General features: G+C 41.5%; 2 protein-coding genes across 3 annotated transcripts in view; one reads left to right on the forward strand and one right to left on the reverse strand.

The window, feature by feature from the left end:
* vps8 (VPS8 subunit of CORVET complex) overlaps positions 1 to 14,680 on the reverse strand; it is a 40,508-nt gene extending 25,828 nt beyond the window's left edge. Inside the window, exons 1-10 of one of the 2 annotated variants that reach the window (XM_044045963.1) lie at positions 14,535 to 14,680; positions 12,457 to 12,525; positions 12,093 to 12,223; positions 11,409 to 11,505; positions 10,228 to 10,260; positions 7,917 to 7,971; positions 948 to 953; positions 587 to 711; positions 277 to 363; positions 125 to 192 (exon numbers count right to left, since the gene is read on the reverse strand). In XM_044045963.1, coding sequence (XP_043901898.1) covers positions 125 to 192; positions 277 to 363; positions 587 to 711; positions 948 to 953; positions 7,917 to 7,971; positions 10,228 to 10,260; positions 11,409 to 11,505; positions 12,093 to 12,223; positions 12,457 to 12,525; positions 14,535 to 14,606 — 743 coding nt within the window. In that variant the 5' untranslated portion in view covers positions 14,607 to 14,680. The remainder of the gene's footprint in view (positions 1 to 124; positions 193 to 276; positions 364 to 586; positions 712 to 947; positions 954 to 7,916; positions 7,972 to 10,227; positions 10,261 to 11,408; positions 11,506 to 12,092; positions 12,224 to 12,456; positions 12,526 to 14,534) is intronic. The other variant, XM_044045964.1, reaches the window with a different exon arrangement.
* LOC122781890 (bryoporin-like) lies at positions 1,950 to 6,625 on the forward strand. The gene is made up of 3 exons (XM_044045965.1): positions 1,950 to 2,062; positions 3,191 to 3,310; positions 6,084 to 6,625. The coding sequence occupies exons 2-3, from the start codon at positions 3,243 to 3,245 to the stop codon at positions 6,508 to 6,510; spliced, it is 495 nt and encodes a 164-aa protein (XP_043901900.1). The 5' UTR covers positions 1,950 to 2,062; positions 3,191 to 3,242; the 3' UTR covers positions 6,511 to 6,625.
* Positions 14,681 to 15,798: the final 1,118 nt, after the last annotated feature.

Consider the following 15,798-nt stretch of genomic DNA (forward strand, 5'->3'; position numbering starts at 1 on the left):
CTCTACCACTGATCCACCGTTACACTCATGTTTAAAAGTCATAACTTCACACACAGACAAAATTTCCTGATTCTTTACAAATTGAAGACATTTCTAAAAACGTAGGTTTTGAGGAGCTTTTGACCTGAACGCCAGCTCGAACACCGACCCTCCGCTGTCATTGCACACTGCAAGAGTCGGATCATCTGTGAACTAGAAAAGAAAGTTAAAAATTAGCTGCAACATATCAAATACCAACTCTTGTAAATGTGTGTGTGTGTGTGTGTGTGTGTGTACCTTCAGATGCAGTATCGCTGTCCCCGGAGGGTGAGCATCTGTGATCGTTCTCAGAAGCTTCCCATTGGCCAGATCCCACATTGTGATCTAGGTACGCACACAGAGAGACGAGCACTTCAGAATTTTAAACTAGAATATTATGGGATGAATGCTTCTTGTCCCCGCCCACCCCTGCTCTGCTGCTGTATACACACAAACCCTCCCTGTGTCAGGTCTGACAGTCAGATGATGGACTCAGCAAACTAATTATGTTCCATCTTTTCTTTTCATTAAGACCAAACACAATAAGTCACACACTGCAGCTTTGTACCTGTCCTTTGGCAAACCCGCACAAAAGTCGTGAACAGTCGTGGTTGATGCTGAGGGCGGAGACAGCTCCAAACTCCGCCCCAGTCGTCTTGGTGCCCAGACAGAGCCGCAGGGCCTGGTTGGTATCTGTAGAGGGATGAGAACAGGACACTTAACTGCTGCACATGTGGACGGTGAACGTGAGTGCTCAAAGGTTCTGAAAACAATGTAAAACAAGCACATCATCACGAGCAGAGACACACAACACACTGGCAGCAAATGAGAACCTGGAAAGTGCAAAGAATCTAATGAAACCACAAAGCATGCTCAGCCAACACAACAAACACAGCAGCAGGGACACGTCAGAGCCAAAACAGTCCTACCTTTTCCTGCACACACACCATCACCATGTCAGCAGGGTAAAGAGACACGGGTCAGCACTGCTCACACTCCAGCTATAAACCACTCAGTCTAATAATACCATGCTGACATGCACTTACAATAAGTTTATGGTGGGGAATTTCTATTATTGTGAAAATCCTGAATGGTGAGAAACCACTTCACTTCACTTGAGTGACTTAAAAATCCTAGTCTAAGTCACTGACTACATCTCTCCTCATGACTCATTATGATTTTATTAAATCAAATATTATTCACAAAGAAATATAATCTGCGACTGTTAGTAGAGACAGGCCACACCTGTTTGAAGTTTAAGAATCTAAAGCAATTATATTTCATTTTGGTTTATTGTGAAGGGAAATGATATTAGAATATCGTCCTGTGTGTGTGTGTGTGTGTGTGTGTGTGTATTACAGAAATTGAACATACTACGCAGAAGTATGTTTGTTCATATAATTATAATTGTAAATAATCACAAACACAAAATTGTTAGAGAAAACCGAAAATCAGGAAACACTTATTTTTGCTTTTAGTGAAAATAACTGAAACATAAAATCATCAGTACATGCAGCAATATTATGCTTCTACACAAAGAATTACGTGTATTTCAAAACAATCTGTAATTCATTGCTAGCTTGACTATACTTTCCAAAAAGGATCTACTTTATTGAAACTACTCTTGAGTAGAACAGTAGCTTTTGTATTACATTGATTTTATTTGTTCTTCACTATCACTCCACCCTCATTCTCTCTTTTGAGACAAGTGAACACAGCACACGGATTGGCCCTGACTCACTGACATCACACCCTCTACAAATAATGGACTGTCCCATTCTGAAAGGTTCAAAGCAGAATAAAAGTGTAGGTCGATGTAATCACTTTAATCCAATCATGCCAATCTTAAAGTGAGGTCCTGGAACTGAGGTAAGCAGAGAGCTGATATCAGACTGATAAAGAGGGAGGCAACTGGTGCCTACAGGTCTTGATTACTTGTGTCAATAAAAGCAAGTGTGTAAAAAGGTCATTTCACCAAATTCTACCTGAGACCTGGAGCGACAGTCTGACTGCTAATTCAGCTGCTTCTGCGGAGCATAAAACGGTAAGAAATCCTACATATTTTATTATTTACTAGTTCTGTGACTGTGAGACCGTGGACATGAATGATTCCAGCTCAGGTTTATAGATTTCACTGTAGTCGTGTGTGACTGAGTAACAATTAGTGCAGATTTTTACCTTCTAAGTTGGATATTTGCTTCAAAACTCAAGGTTTTTTCGTCACACGTGGCATAATTAAGTGTCCGTGAATAGTCAAACAAGAAAAAAACAAAACAATAAAGACTACTATTATTACTACCACTACTAACGCTCGATGCTGCTTAACAGCTGTATAGTGGTGAGCTTTGATAGCCCACATTCAACATGAATTGGAGAATGAAGGCGCTGCCCTGGCTCTGTTGTGATTTGACAAAAACTGACAAAGAATAAGAGACATGGTGGACTGAAGGTTTAGTCTCGACTTGCCGTTAATGTCACATGGAAATGGAAGCTAGTAGAAGTAACATCAAATATCTAAGTGACAGGAGAAGGTAGTTATTTCTTTCTTCTTTTTTATGAAATACTTTGTGGTTTTGCTTTTATTGGATAGGACAGAGTAGCAGTTGCTTGAAAGGCAGGTGAAGTGAGAGAGGAGGCACCTTGAAGTGCCAGCTGGAGGGGGCAGTTATTACATACAGCTGCTTATTAAGATGAAGAGAGGCATTGCTGGGTGGGGAGTGTGACTAAACTCTGTCACTGTACTCATTTAATTACAGAAAATATTGAGCTACTGCCTTGTAGGTCACAATTTAAAAAAAAGAAAAGAAAATTGAATTTAAAATAACTCATAATTTGAATTTAAATTCAAACACCATAGTTTTGGTTACATTAATAACAGTGCAGCTCGTGTTAGAGTGTTCATAACACAGTAGGATGGAATAAACACTCAACAGGAAATCACTGACAACAGGAGGATTGTGATCTTTTGGTATGATATCTAATAAAAAGTGAGCTTTGACAGTATAGGCATTTATTATTACATTATTACATGTAATAATATAATAAGTAATTTGTGTATGGTTAGTGGATATATCCAAAGCCTCAGTCAGCCCACTGAACAATCGCTGGTAACCAAGCACAGTAAAACAAGTCAAAGTTCTGTGTCCCTGTTTCACTTTTGTGTCTTGTCTAGTTCTCAGCCGTCTTCTTCCTCTGCCTCTGCCACCACTCACCACCTCGTCACAATGCCTCATCGTCACTGTACTGTGGAGATCAACAATAACTCCAGCTGCTACACTCTGGCCAACCCAAGGTAATTTGTTTCTCTCGTATTGTCTTAACAAAATGTTCACAGAGCAGGTGTCATATGCGGTGATAGGAAAGAAGCACACAGGTTTTTGTTTTTATTTAAAATGATTTAGTATGTAGCCACATTTTAATGAGGCCAAAGAAGTCAAAGGGATAATTCGGCTTTTTAAAGTGTGGTTTTTATGAAGGACTGATGATTAGTCAGGTTTTTAGTGAGCTGAGGTCAGGTTTGCTAATCCAGCAGGACACAAAGACATACGTATTATAGCTACTAAACAGAAGGCTAACCAAATAAAATCTATGATAGCTTAAGCATACATTACCTCAAATATTTAGACAACTTTTTTCAGACAGACTTGGTTTTTCTGTCTCATTAAATCACTCACTCTCCCACACTAAAGTCCAAAGTCCTTATTCTTTAACACTCTATTCTCTAAATATTTTAAATCTCTTTGGTTATTGAAAGCTGCTTTCATATCTAAATGTGTTATCCCTTAATTCAGTGTTTCATCACTGATCATCGTGTATCTTTACAATGTTTTATCTTTTAATGTATTTTTGTTGACCCTATTTTGGTGTCGCTGTATATGTGTGTGTCTCAGTGGGGAGGTTGTTCTGTCTTAAACGACGTTGTGTCTCAGTGGGGAGGTTGTTCCTGTCTTACGAACCTGTGGGGTTGTTCTGTCTTAAAACACTGTCTCAGTGGGGAGGTTGTTCTGTCTTAAACGCAGCAGGTCTCTGTGGGGAGGTTGTTCTGTCTTAAAGCGCTTGTGTCTCTGTGGGGAGGTTGTTCTGTCTTCAGGTTGTGTCTCTGTTCTGGTTCTGTGGGAGGTTGTTCTGTTCTCTTAACGACTGTGGGGAGGTTGTTCTGTCTTAAACACGTGTCTCTGTGGGGAGGTTGTTCTGCCTTAAACAAGCTGTGGGGAGGTTGTGTCTCTCTCTGGGGAGGTTGTTCTGTCTTCAGGCTTGTGTCTCTGTGGGGAGGTTGTTCTGCCTTAAACGATTTTGTGTCTCTGTGGGGAGGTTGTTCTGTCTTAAACATCTCTTGTGCTCCTGTGGGGAGGTTGTTCTGTCTTCTTGACGTTGTGTCTCTGTGGGGAGGTTGTTCTGTCTTAAGGACGTTGTGTCTCTGTGGGGAGGTTGTTCTGTCTTTAAAGACTGGGGAGGTTGTTCTGTCTTAAACAGTCTCAGTGGGGAGGTTGTTCTGTCTTCACGTTGTGTTCCTGTGGGGAGGTTGTTCTGTCTTAAACGACGCGGTTCTGGGGGAGGTTGCTGTTCTTAAACGACGCTCTTGTGGGGAGGTTGTGTCTTCTGTGTCTCTGGGGAGGTTGTTCTGTCTTCAAACGACGCTTGTGTCTCTGTGGGAGGTTGTTCTGTCTTCTTGACGTTGTGTCTCTGTGGGGAGGTTGTTCTTTAAACGCGTTGTGTCTCTGTGGGGAGGTTGTTCTGTCTTAAACGACGTGTGTCTCTGTGGGAGTGTTGTTCTGTCTTCAACGCGTGTCTTGTGGGGGTTGTTCTGTCTTTAAAACGCTGTGTCTCTGTGGGGAGGTTGTTCTGTCTTAAAACTGTGGGACGTTGTTCTCTTAAAGCGTTGTGTCTGTGGGGAGGTTGTTCTGTCTTCATCGCTGTGTCTCTGTGGGGAGGGTTCTGTCTTAAGCTGTGTCTCTGTGGGGAGGTTGTTCTGTCTTGTTTGTCTGTTGTTCTGTCTTCGCTGTAGGGGAGGTTGTTCTGTCTTCTCTCTGTGGGGAGGTTGTTCTGTCTTAAAGGTCTGCTGTGTCTCTGTGGGGAGGTTGTTCTGTCTTCTGTCAGCGTTGTGTCTCTGTGGGGAGGTTGTTCTGCCTTAAACATGTGGGGAGGTTGTTCTGTCTTTGTGTCTGTGAGGTTGTTCTGTCTTAAACACTTGTGTCTCTGTGGGGAGGTTGTTCTGTCTTAAGCGTGTCTCTGTGGGAGGTTGTTGTCTTAATTGTGTCTGTGGGGAGGTTGTTCTGTCTTAAACGACGTTGGTCTCTGTGGGGAGGTTGTTCTGTCTTAAACCGTGTCTCTGTGGGGAGGTTGTTCTGTCTTAAAATGACGCGTTGTGTCTCTGTGGGGAGGTTGTTCTGTCTTGTAGGCGCTGTGTCTCTGTGGGGAGGTTGTTCTGTCTTAAAAGTTGTGTCTCGTGGAGGTTGTTCTGTCTTAAACGACGCTGTTCTGTCTTGTCTCTGTGGGAGGTTGTTCTGTCTTAAACTTGGTTGTGTCTCTGTCGGGAGGTTGTTCTGTCTTACGTTGTGTCTCTGTGGGAGGTTGTTCTGTCTTCAGGCGCTGTGTCTCTGTGGGGAGGTTGTTCTGTCTTCTAGTCTCTGGTTGTGTCTCTGTGGGAGGTTGTTCTGTCTTAGTGGGGAGGTTGTTCAACGCCTGCCTCTGGGGGAGGTTGTTCTGTCTTAAATGAGTCTCTGTGGGGAGGTTGTTCTGTTGTGTCTCTGTGTTGTTCTTGTGTCTCTGTGGGGAGGTTGTTCTGTCTTAAACGACGCTTGTGTCTCAGGTTGTTCTGTCTTAAACGACGTTGTGTCTCTGTGGGGAGGTTGTTCTGTTGTTCTGTCTTAAACGGCGTTGTGTTCTGTGGGGATTGGGCTGTTGGGAGAAGGTTGTTCTGTCTTAAACGACGCTTGTGTCTCTGGAGGTTGTTCTGTCTTAAACGACGCTGTCTGGTTGTTAAAGAGGTTGTTCTGTCTTAAACGACGTTGTGTCTCTGTGGGGAGGTTGTTCTGTCTTAAACGACGTTGTGTCTCTGTGTTCAGGGTCTTCACTGAGCATGGTCACTGCGAGGTCCCTCTGCCACCAATGGTGGGTCCCTGCTCAAATGCCAGTGGACTGTTCAACAAGACCACTGCCGCTGCCACTGGTGCCGTCGGTGTGTTCACCTACGACCTCTTCAACCCCGACCTGAACGACTACAGCCACATTGTGGCCACCATGTACTCCGTGCCCTTCGACCGTACCATTTACTCCAACTGGTTTGCAGTGGGCATCTTCGACAGAGGCAACGACTGCGACTACAATCTGTACAACATCATGTATAACGGGAGTGAAAACAGTTTTGTGAGAGCCAAAGCTGATGGCTCCTGTATTTCTTATGAAGGTGATTATGTCATCGTCAGTGCTTCCATGTCAGACTCGAGTGAAGCAGTAATGAAGGTGGATATTTGTGATACTGGTATGTACTGAGTCACAATACATAAGAGTCACAGAGAGAAGATAAGTTGGTCATTCATCTCAAAATATGAGTGTACACTGAATACTGCTGTGATTCTGAAATAAAAACTGCTGTGTCTTCCTTGAATTTGTCCATGTGCAGATTGAATGAATCCATAGAGTGGAACAAACCCAGACTTAATGTGGCTGATTACAAGTTCAGTGTGTTCTCTTTTCATGCTTCCTGACGCAAACCTCCCATTTATCCAGGCTTTTACCAGCAGTAGGAGTACAGTAGATGTGGTCTCCCCTGTGACTAGGGTCAATTTAGAGTGTCCCTTTAACCAAAAAACCTCACAGAGGGGTACCCAGCAATTGACCTGGCAGGGATGCAAACCAGCAACCATTAGGTTAGAAGCCAAGTTTCCCTTTCCGCTTGACACACAGTATGTATACATATACTGTATATATACACACTGCCTGGTCAAAAAAAAAAAGTCGCCACCTGGATTTAACTAAGCAAATAGGTAAGGGGTTGCTGCAGTTGGTCAGGTCTAGATTCAGCAACATTATGTGCCCAAAGAATGAGGTCAGCTGACTACCTGAATATAATGAATGACCAGATTATTCCATCAATGCATTTTTCCTGATGACATGGGCATATTCAAAGATGACAATGCCAGGATTCATCAGGCAAAAATAAACTAATAAATTAAGTTAAACATTTATCAACACTCTGTAGGTGGCAGTAATGAGGCTTAAGGACACATGTGACAGAATAGTCACTCTAAACTGACCATAGATGTGAATGTGAGATTGGTGGTTTATTTGTCTACGATTAGGTTGCATCTCCACTACAAAAAAGTACCTACTTAGCGTAGGCAGAGTCATCACTGCACGTCTGAGTGAAACTTTATACACGACACACACATTTTTACACCAGACTACTGTAGTTGTTGGACATTAACCCACATTTTTTAGGATTGTAAAGTAGTTTTAAGTGATCTACAGTTCGGCTTGATTTGTGTGTGGGATGTGTCTTCAGTGGCTGGCAGTCTGACCAACCATCGCATTGTACTTAGCATGCTTGGAACCTCGCCTGAGCTGGTACTAAAAAAAGTACCTGGTACTCCCTGATTTTCCCTATGGACTTTGGTGCAAAAGAGTGAGTGTTTTACAAGGCAACACAAACTTACTTCTGATACCATATATTTTATTAGGGGAGCCTTTTTTTTGGTTTCTTCACTGGCTAGCATGTTTTCACTGAGAACATGCCTTCATGGTTCTCTTTGTAGGGGGTGAGCACACCTCACACAACCATACTGTGAAAAACCTGAAACATCACTTGATTTTTATGTTTTATTTACATTCTGAAAACCTCTATTTGGAACATGCCACTTCAATTGCTGTTTATAGAGGATAGTTCAATTATAACTCACCAAAGACCAAAGCCAGACCATGAGAAGTCCCCACAGCAATCACACCTGACACCGTCTGAACACAAGGAGATACACAGTTAAATCAGAGGAAGCTTAACACAGACAAAATAAGACAATAACAAACAGAAGAGGTGTTAGACATTCTAACTTAATAAAAATCAATACAGACAATAAAATAGAGTCCAAGAATGCCACTTTTATATGTGGACTATTAAATATAAGATCACTCTCCTTAAAATCTGTTTTAATAAATGATCTCATTTCTGACAATTGTATTGATTTATTCTGTGTAACTGAAACTTGGTTACATGAAGAAGATTATGTTAGTTTAAATGTGTCGACTCCACCCACTCATGCCAACACCCATATACCCAGAAGCTCGGGCCGAGGAGGAGGAGTAGCAGCCATTTTTAATACTAGATTATTAATCAACCCGAAGCCCAAACCTGGATATTTATCTTTTGAAAGCCTTATTCTGAGTCCTTCTAGTTGGAAAACACAGAAACCAGTTCTGATAGTCACAGTTTATCGTCAATTAGAGAAAAAATCATCTCCTCCCTCTTAATGGTACGGACTCATTTTTTAGCACAAGAGCATTAGAAGCACCAGGTGCACAGTTAGACAGTTTCTCCAACATCATTAGTAACATCATTCAAACCATCAACCTGTCAGTTAGATCCATCCCCACTAAACTGTGTGAAGATGTGTTTCCTTTAATTAACAGCTCTATATTAAATCAAATTAATCTATCCTTATTAACTGGATATGTGCCCCAAAATTTTAAAGTCGCAGTTATTAAACCCCTTCTCAAAAAAGCGACCCTTGACCCAGATATTTTAGCTAATTACCGACCTATATCTAATCTTCCCTTTGTTTGTAAAATCTTAGAAAAGGCAGTTGCTAATCAATGATGTGAATATTTGTGCATTAATGGCCCGTTTGAAGATTTTCAGTCAGGTTTTAGATTAAACCATAGCACAGAAACAGCACTAGTTAAAGTTAGTAACTCAGATAATGGTCTAGTTTCTTTACTTGTCCTGTTAGATCTTAGTGCTGCATTTGACACCATTGATTGACTGGAGCAGACCCTTGGGATCACAGGTGCTGCCCTCTGCTGGTTTAAATCCTACTTATCTGATAGATTCCAGTTTGTTCATGTTAATGATAAAGCCTCACTACAAACACAAGTTAATTGTGGAGTTCCACAAGGCTCAGTGCTTGGGCCTATACTTTACTACCTTACGCTTCCTCTAGGGAACATTATTAGAAAGCACAACATACACTTTCATTGTTATGCAGATGACATGAGTCCGGATGAAATAAATCAGGTTGTTCAACTCCAGGAATGTCTTAGAGACATTAAGTCCTGGATGACCTGTAACTTTCTACTTAAACTCAGAAGAAACTAAGGTCATTATACTCGTCCCTAAACACCTCAGAGAAAACTTCACTGACATCCATGGCTTCCAGTTCCACTGTGAGGAACCTTGAGTTATTTTTGACCAGGACATGTCATTTGAATCACACATGATTAAACTGATTTTCAGAACAGCCTTCTTCCACCTGCGGAACTTTATGAAAATTAGAAACATTCTGTCCTTAAAGGAAGTAGTTCATGCTTTTGTTACATCTAGATTAGATTACTAATAATAACTGAACTGAATTGAAAAAAAACATATGCACCCACACAGTCCTGGACGACAAACACAAACCTGTGAAAAATACTGGATAATACTCCTCATTTTTTACAGTGACAATTATCTCAATATGTTGGTTTTTGGTAAAGTATGATAGAAAATCAAAAATGTATACACTCTCATATCGGGCCACACGGTGATGTAGTGGTTAGCACTCTCGCCTTGCAGCGAGAAGACCCAGGTTCGAGCCCTGGTTGGAACAAGGGCCTTTCTGCATGGAGTTTGCATGTTCTCCCTGTGTGCGCGTGGGTTCTCTCCGGGTTCTCCAGCTTCCTCCCACAGTCCAAAAACATGCAATGTGGGGATTAGGTGAATTGGACACTCTAAATTGACCGTAGGAGTGAGTGTGAGAGTGAATGGTTGTTTGTCTCTAGTTGTGTGTGGCCCTGTGATGGACTGGCGAACTGTCCAGGGTGTACCCCGCCTATCGCCCCATGTAGCTGAGATTGGCACAGCACCCCCCGCGACCCTCTGGTGGAGGATAAAGTGGTAGATGATGACTGACTGACTGACACCCTCATATCCCCCTTTTTGCTCATGTGTAATCATTCATGTTACCTTTAATGTGGTAATAATACAAAGATTAATTCATAACTGAATAAATGAATACTCACTATGGCAGTCGGCAGCCCGGCATCCACTTTGTCCTGTGTAAAAGATGAACATTCTTGTATTATATAATAATGATCATAATAATCTTTATTTCTATAGCATTTGACTTCTGATGCACACAGACACATCATCATGTGACGTTACAAATGTGTCACAAATAAAACACAAATTAAAAGTAAATAAAAAATAAAAAAACACTTCAACATGAGTGAGACCAGTCGAAAAAAAAGAAGTGGGCTGAGAGCTGAGTGAGGAAGAGGAGGAGGAGGAGGGAGAGTGGGGAGCAGTGCAGGGGGCGTGGTCTGGTAGTGAGATGCTCAGTGAGCATCTCAATCGCTCACACAGAGCTTCAAGCTGTGGAGAAAAAGACGACCAAGAGACAGCTCCAGCATTTATAAAAGGGGGAGGGGTCTCGGTGAACAGGCCCTGTGCTGGTTGGTCAAGAAGGTGACAGAAGAGTGAACCAGTGACGCAGGAGTGGACTAAAAAAGCCAAGGGCAAAATTTGAACGCAGTAGCTGGTGTTTGACCAGGTCCACTGATGTCATCTATTTTGGGATATTGTCTTCCACTGATGATGTCATAAGTGTGGGACAAAAGGATATGGTTACCCTGAATGAGAAAGCATGGTGCGGCCCTCGTCTCCTTGTTTATGTCTTTCATCATTTCAAGATGGCCACTGAAAGCATTGTTGGTATTTGTGTGTGTGAATTGTCACTTCACCCCACGGAAGTATTGTTTTTAGTGGCTCTGTGTGTCTGTCTGTCTGTTTGTGCTTCCACCCTTGCACTTGCCAATATGACCAACAGAGGCCGCCAGAGGGTTGTTACGTGAATGGAGCAAAAGACGGTTATGAATTAATGGTAATTGAGATTGTGAACACCTTATTTATGTTTAATTAGCAACACCATAAAGAGTGAAGTAGAACTTGTCTGCCTGGTTTGTTGGAGGAGGGTCACCAACTGTCAATGGAACAGTGAAGGGCAACTAGATACCCATATACACTGGTTTATATCTGAAAACAGTGCTTTAGGGCTTGAAGGCACCAACTATGTTTATTGATACAATCTTATACAAAAGTATAATCCTGAGAAAACACTCCCACACAATTATAACAAAATCTGTAACTGTGTCTATCTTTCTAAGTGTGTGTGCGCGTGCGTGTGTGTGTGTGTGTGTCTTACAGCAGCAGAGACAATCTGTGCAGAAATGCCCTTCAGCAGACTGTGTCGAAGAACAGATCCATGCACTGTGGTGTTCAGGTCCACGGTCCTCCTTTTTCTGGACACACACACGCACGCACACACCAGACACACAGACACCAAACACAAACACAAACAGGAGAAAAGACATTTTCCACTGTAGAACAATTTATAACAGTATGCAAAGACAACACGTTGCAGTAAGTGTGTGTACTTGTATTTGTTACCTCCTTAGGACCTTTTCTGGCATAAACACTGACCCTGTCAGGACCAGTAGTCCTCATGGAGACCAAAACCGGGTCCTAATGGTAAATGGTCTGTAAATTTATGGTACTTTTCTAGTCTTGATGACCGCTCAAAGCTGCTTTACAATAAAGTTTTACCCATGCACACACTGCAGGGTTAAGTGTCTTGCCCATGGACACGTTGGCATTTAGACTTGAATTGAACCCACAAACCCTTGAACCCTTCCAGTTGATCACTCTACCACTGATCCACCATAACTCCTAATGAGGCAGAACCTATTTTCTGAGGAACTGGCTATGATTAGGGATAAGCTTATAAGCAGATAGGCTTTCCAAATAAATGAAAGTCAATGAAGTGTCCTCAGAAGAATAGATACACAAACCTGTGTGTTTTGAGTGTGTGTGTGTGTGCATTTCATACCGTTTGAGATGGGCGGGGTCTCCGCTGTCCGAGCTGGCCAGAGAGGACGTGTCACAGGAGTGAGCGTCCATGTTGTCTGCGCTCAGCACACACGTGTCCTCCAGGACAAACGGTTCCTCCTCATCATCCAGCTGAGGACACAGACGACAACAAAACAAACGTCATCTTGACGGGGTTTACAGTTGCTAACAGCCCTGAATGTGGGTCACACTGTGTGGTAGGGCACAGAGACCCTAATCAGTCAAATGTGGAAGAAAAGCATGATTACAGGGGTAACATTTCAAGAACCATCTTCTCAACCTAATTAAAATAACTTTGTATGATAAGTTGCACTTATTCTTCAGAACAGGAAAATGTACTTCACCTCATTGAGGATGCTCTCCAGTGTGGGAGGTGTGTCCACTTGAGGAATGTCAAACTCCTTATCATCAATCTGAGAACAGAGGTGAATGGAAACAGGGTTAGAAAGCTGTGTTTGTTTCTCTCTTTCTTTTCTTGAGAAAAACGTTAAGGTTAATGGTTTGTACTGATATAGTTCTTTTCTAGTCTTGATGACAACTCAACGCTGCTTCACACTACAGTTCTGCCATTCACACGTTCATCCAGCACATCTATGTGCAACGCCTTTTCTGTTACTCATCTTTCATACCCATTCACAACCCAATGACACAGCAGCATGTAGACTAGCCAAGCCGGGAATCAAACCCACAACCTTCAAGTTGAAAGACGACTTGCTCTACCACTACCGTCGCCCTGTTGCCTCAGATGCTGTGAGGCTAAGAGCAAGGATTTTAGCCACCTAACGAAAGGCTCACCTGATAAAATCTAAGCCATCTTAAATCAAAATGCTCGCCATTAAACAGCTTTTTTGTGACACATAACAGGAACAGGAACCCTTGTTTCTCAGATCCGGATCTGATCACAAGTGCATCATTTCACAGCTGACGTTACATCTGTTTCCACGTGTGAGCAGATCGCCTGAACACCTGCACAGGGTCTAACATGTGGCTTATTTTCAAATGTTAACGTTTCAGTCAGCAACAATTCTCTACGTGAGATCAGCAGTAGGTTCAACTGAATTTTAAGAGCCCACTCTGCTGGAACATAAGAGAAACTACTTCAAACCATATGTTATCGTATAGAGTGTGAATTATGACTTCAGACACACCATAAAGGTCAAATATTAACTTTTTTAAATGAAAGTGACCTTCACAGGTATTGTATTTTTAGCTTTTCAGAACAAATGGTACCTACATTAAAAAAATGCATCAATCTCCAAGGACCTTTGCAGTCAAAATGATTAATGATGTCAGCATGATTATTATTAGAGTTGATGCTGCTGTCACAGCTGCTGCTTTTTAACACTATCATATCGAAATATTACTGTTGTCATTTAGGGTTGCAAAGAATATTCATTCATTGTCTAACACTTTATCCTCCATGTGAGGGTCGCGGGTAGAGCTGAACGATTTTGAATAATACATAATAAATCTAATTGTGATTATTTTGACAGGAATTGTGATTGTGATATGATTTACAGAGGAAATGGTAATTATTTTTAATATATGTAGATCTTCAACAGCAATATCACAAATGTTCAGTTTATGTATATCTATATAATGTTTGTGAATGCACAAACACACTTTGAGACACCTAATAACTTGACCTCAAACTTGAGAACCTTTCTCTTTTTAACATGTTGTGTTGCTTTCTGAACATGAAGAAGTTTAAAAAAAATTGACTGGTTTCATCAAATTTCAAACAGGAGCAAAATTCTATCATAACTTATCTGACATATATGACAACAGTATTGATATTTGACTGATTATGGGGGGGGAATACTACACTATATAACATTTTTAATAATATTGTATATTAACCCAGCCAACAAGGTTGTTTTAAGGGTGACAATATGGGTCCCAAGACGGTTAGTCCCTGGTTTCCATGATGGCCCCACCTGTGCCCACTTTAAGATCAACCAAAAACAACCGATATGGGGGCCCACGAGGACATGCTTGCCGGAAAGTTACTTTGATTTGATTTTGGGAGGTAAAACAACGGGAATTGGCGGGACCTGAACGCACCACAGGCGGTGAGCTAGTAATGTTAATGTGTGTTGTCAACATATGATCACGTGACGGTCTCAGACTGTCACCTGTTCATTCATACCCGCACTGACACAGTAGAAACAACACACGCTAACCCTCGCTGACAACACCAACCAGCTCTTTTCAACATTGCAGGTCAGTCAGTCAGTTAGTCAGTTAGTTAGTTAGTTAGTTAGTTGGTTAGTTGGTTAGTTAGGTAGTTGAGTGAGTCTAACTGTGGTAAGAGAAGAGCAGCAGCAGTATATCTGTGGCAGTCACGGCTGACTGTCACACATATCGTCCAACACAGCAGCACAGACAAGAGGCGAAGAAGAAGAAGAAGAAGAAGTCTCACCGTGTCCACCTCCATCAGGTTAAGCTGTGAGGAGGCGGAGAGGAGGCTGCCTGTGTCCGGGGACTCCGACATGTCTCAGTCTATGAGGAACCAAGAGAAGAACAGCTCCTCTTCTGTTTACTGTGTGACAGGAAGCACCGTCATCAAACCTGCTTGTCGTCTTAACTTAGGAGCGCCACCGCCACCTGCTGGACTGGAGTACGCGATATGAAAAGGCTCCTGCTGTGTAATAATTCGATTAAACATAGATTCAATATTCAAAACGTAACTGTACAATCACGCAGACAATAATTCAAAGTTGTTTTTCACTGAAGTAAAAAAATATCTTCTTTGCTTTTTTTGGCTTATGTTTCTCTTTGTATTCAGTGTTGCAATTCACAATTACACAATGTATAAATGTGCTTACTTGTCATGATGAGTATGTGATGTTTTTCCATTAAATACAGCAACAATTTACAAGTTGTTTAAGTATTTATTAATTTATTTATTTATTGGATTTAGATGTTTCTTTAGGAGTTTATATATAATGTATTTAATTTGAATACATTTAGATTTAAGATCATCATTGTCATGGGCATTTTGACAAAACATGAAAGGAACCATATCACAGATAAACACACACGCAGTTAAGTAACTGACATATGTTTATGTTTAAAGGTTACCAACCATCTTCTACCACTTTGTCCTCCACATGAGGTTGGGGGGGGGTGCTTAATATTATACCTTACCTTAACTCCAATATTATAAATATAATATAATAATAATAATATATCCTTTCTTTCCCCTCTCTCTCTCTCGCTCTCTCTCTCCCTCTGTGTCCTCATCTTGCAGGTTGCAGGATCCAGATCCAGTTTCCAGGCTATTATTATTATCATCATTCATATCATATCATTACCATTATTATTATGCTGTAATTAAAGTTGATATCAGTATAATTTTTATCAACAATCTCTGCTGTTACTAATATAAATGACATCATAGTTTTATAAACATGTCATCACTGACTCAGAACTGTCCTGTCTTAACTTATAACTTGATACAGTATTTCTGCCTCTGGTCTCTCTCTCTTCTGTCTCTACCTTACCTCCCTCTTGTCCTTTCTCTCCCCCAGCTTTCCACTGTCCCCCATTTTTCCTTTCACCCCAACCGGTCGAGGGAGATGCTGCACATCTGTGAGTCTGGTTCTGTCAGAGATTTCTTCTTCTGTAAAAGGGGAGTTTTTTCTCTCCACTGATGCCTAGTGTTTGTTCATTGTGTGAACTGT

The sequence above is a fragment of the Solea senegalensis genome, linkage group LG15 (assembly GCF_019176455.1).
Source record: "Solea senegalensis isolate Sse05_10M linkage group LG15, IFAPA_SoseM_1, whole genome shotgun sequence".
NCBI lineage: Eukaryota > Metazoa > Chordata > Actinopteri > Pleuronectiformes > Soleidae > Solea > Solea senegalensis.

Bases quoted from the DNA above. Each gene is read 5' to 3' on its own strand.
- LOC122781890 (XM_044045965.1), top strand. From the start codon at position 3,243: ATGCCTCATCGTCACTGTACTGTGGAGATCAACAATAACTCCAGCTGC. The intron at 3,311-6,083 runs GTAATTTGTTTC...CTCTGTGTTCAG, and splicing joins TACACTCTGGCCAACCCAAG to GGTCTTCACTGAGCATGGTC.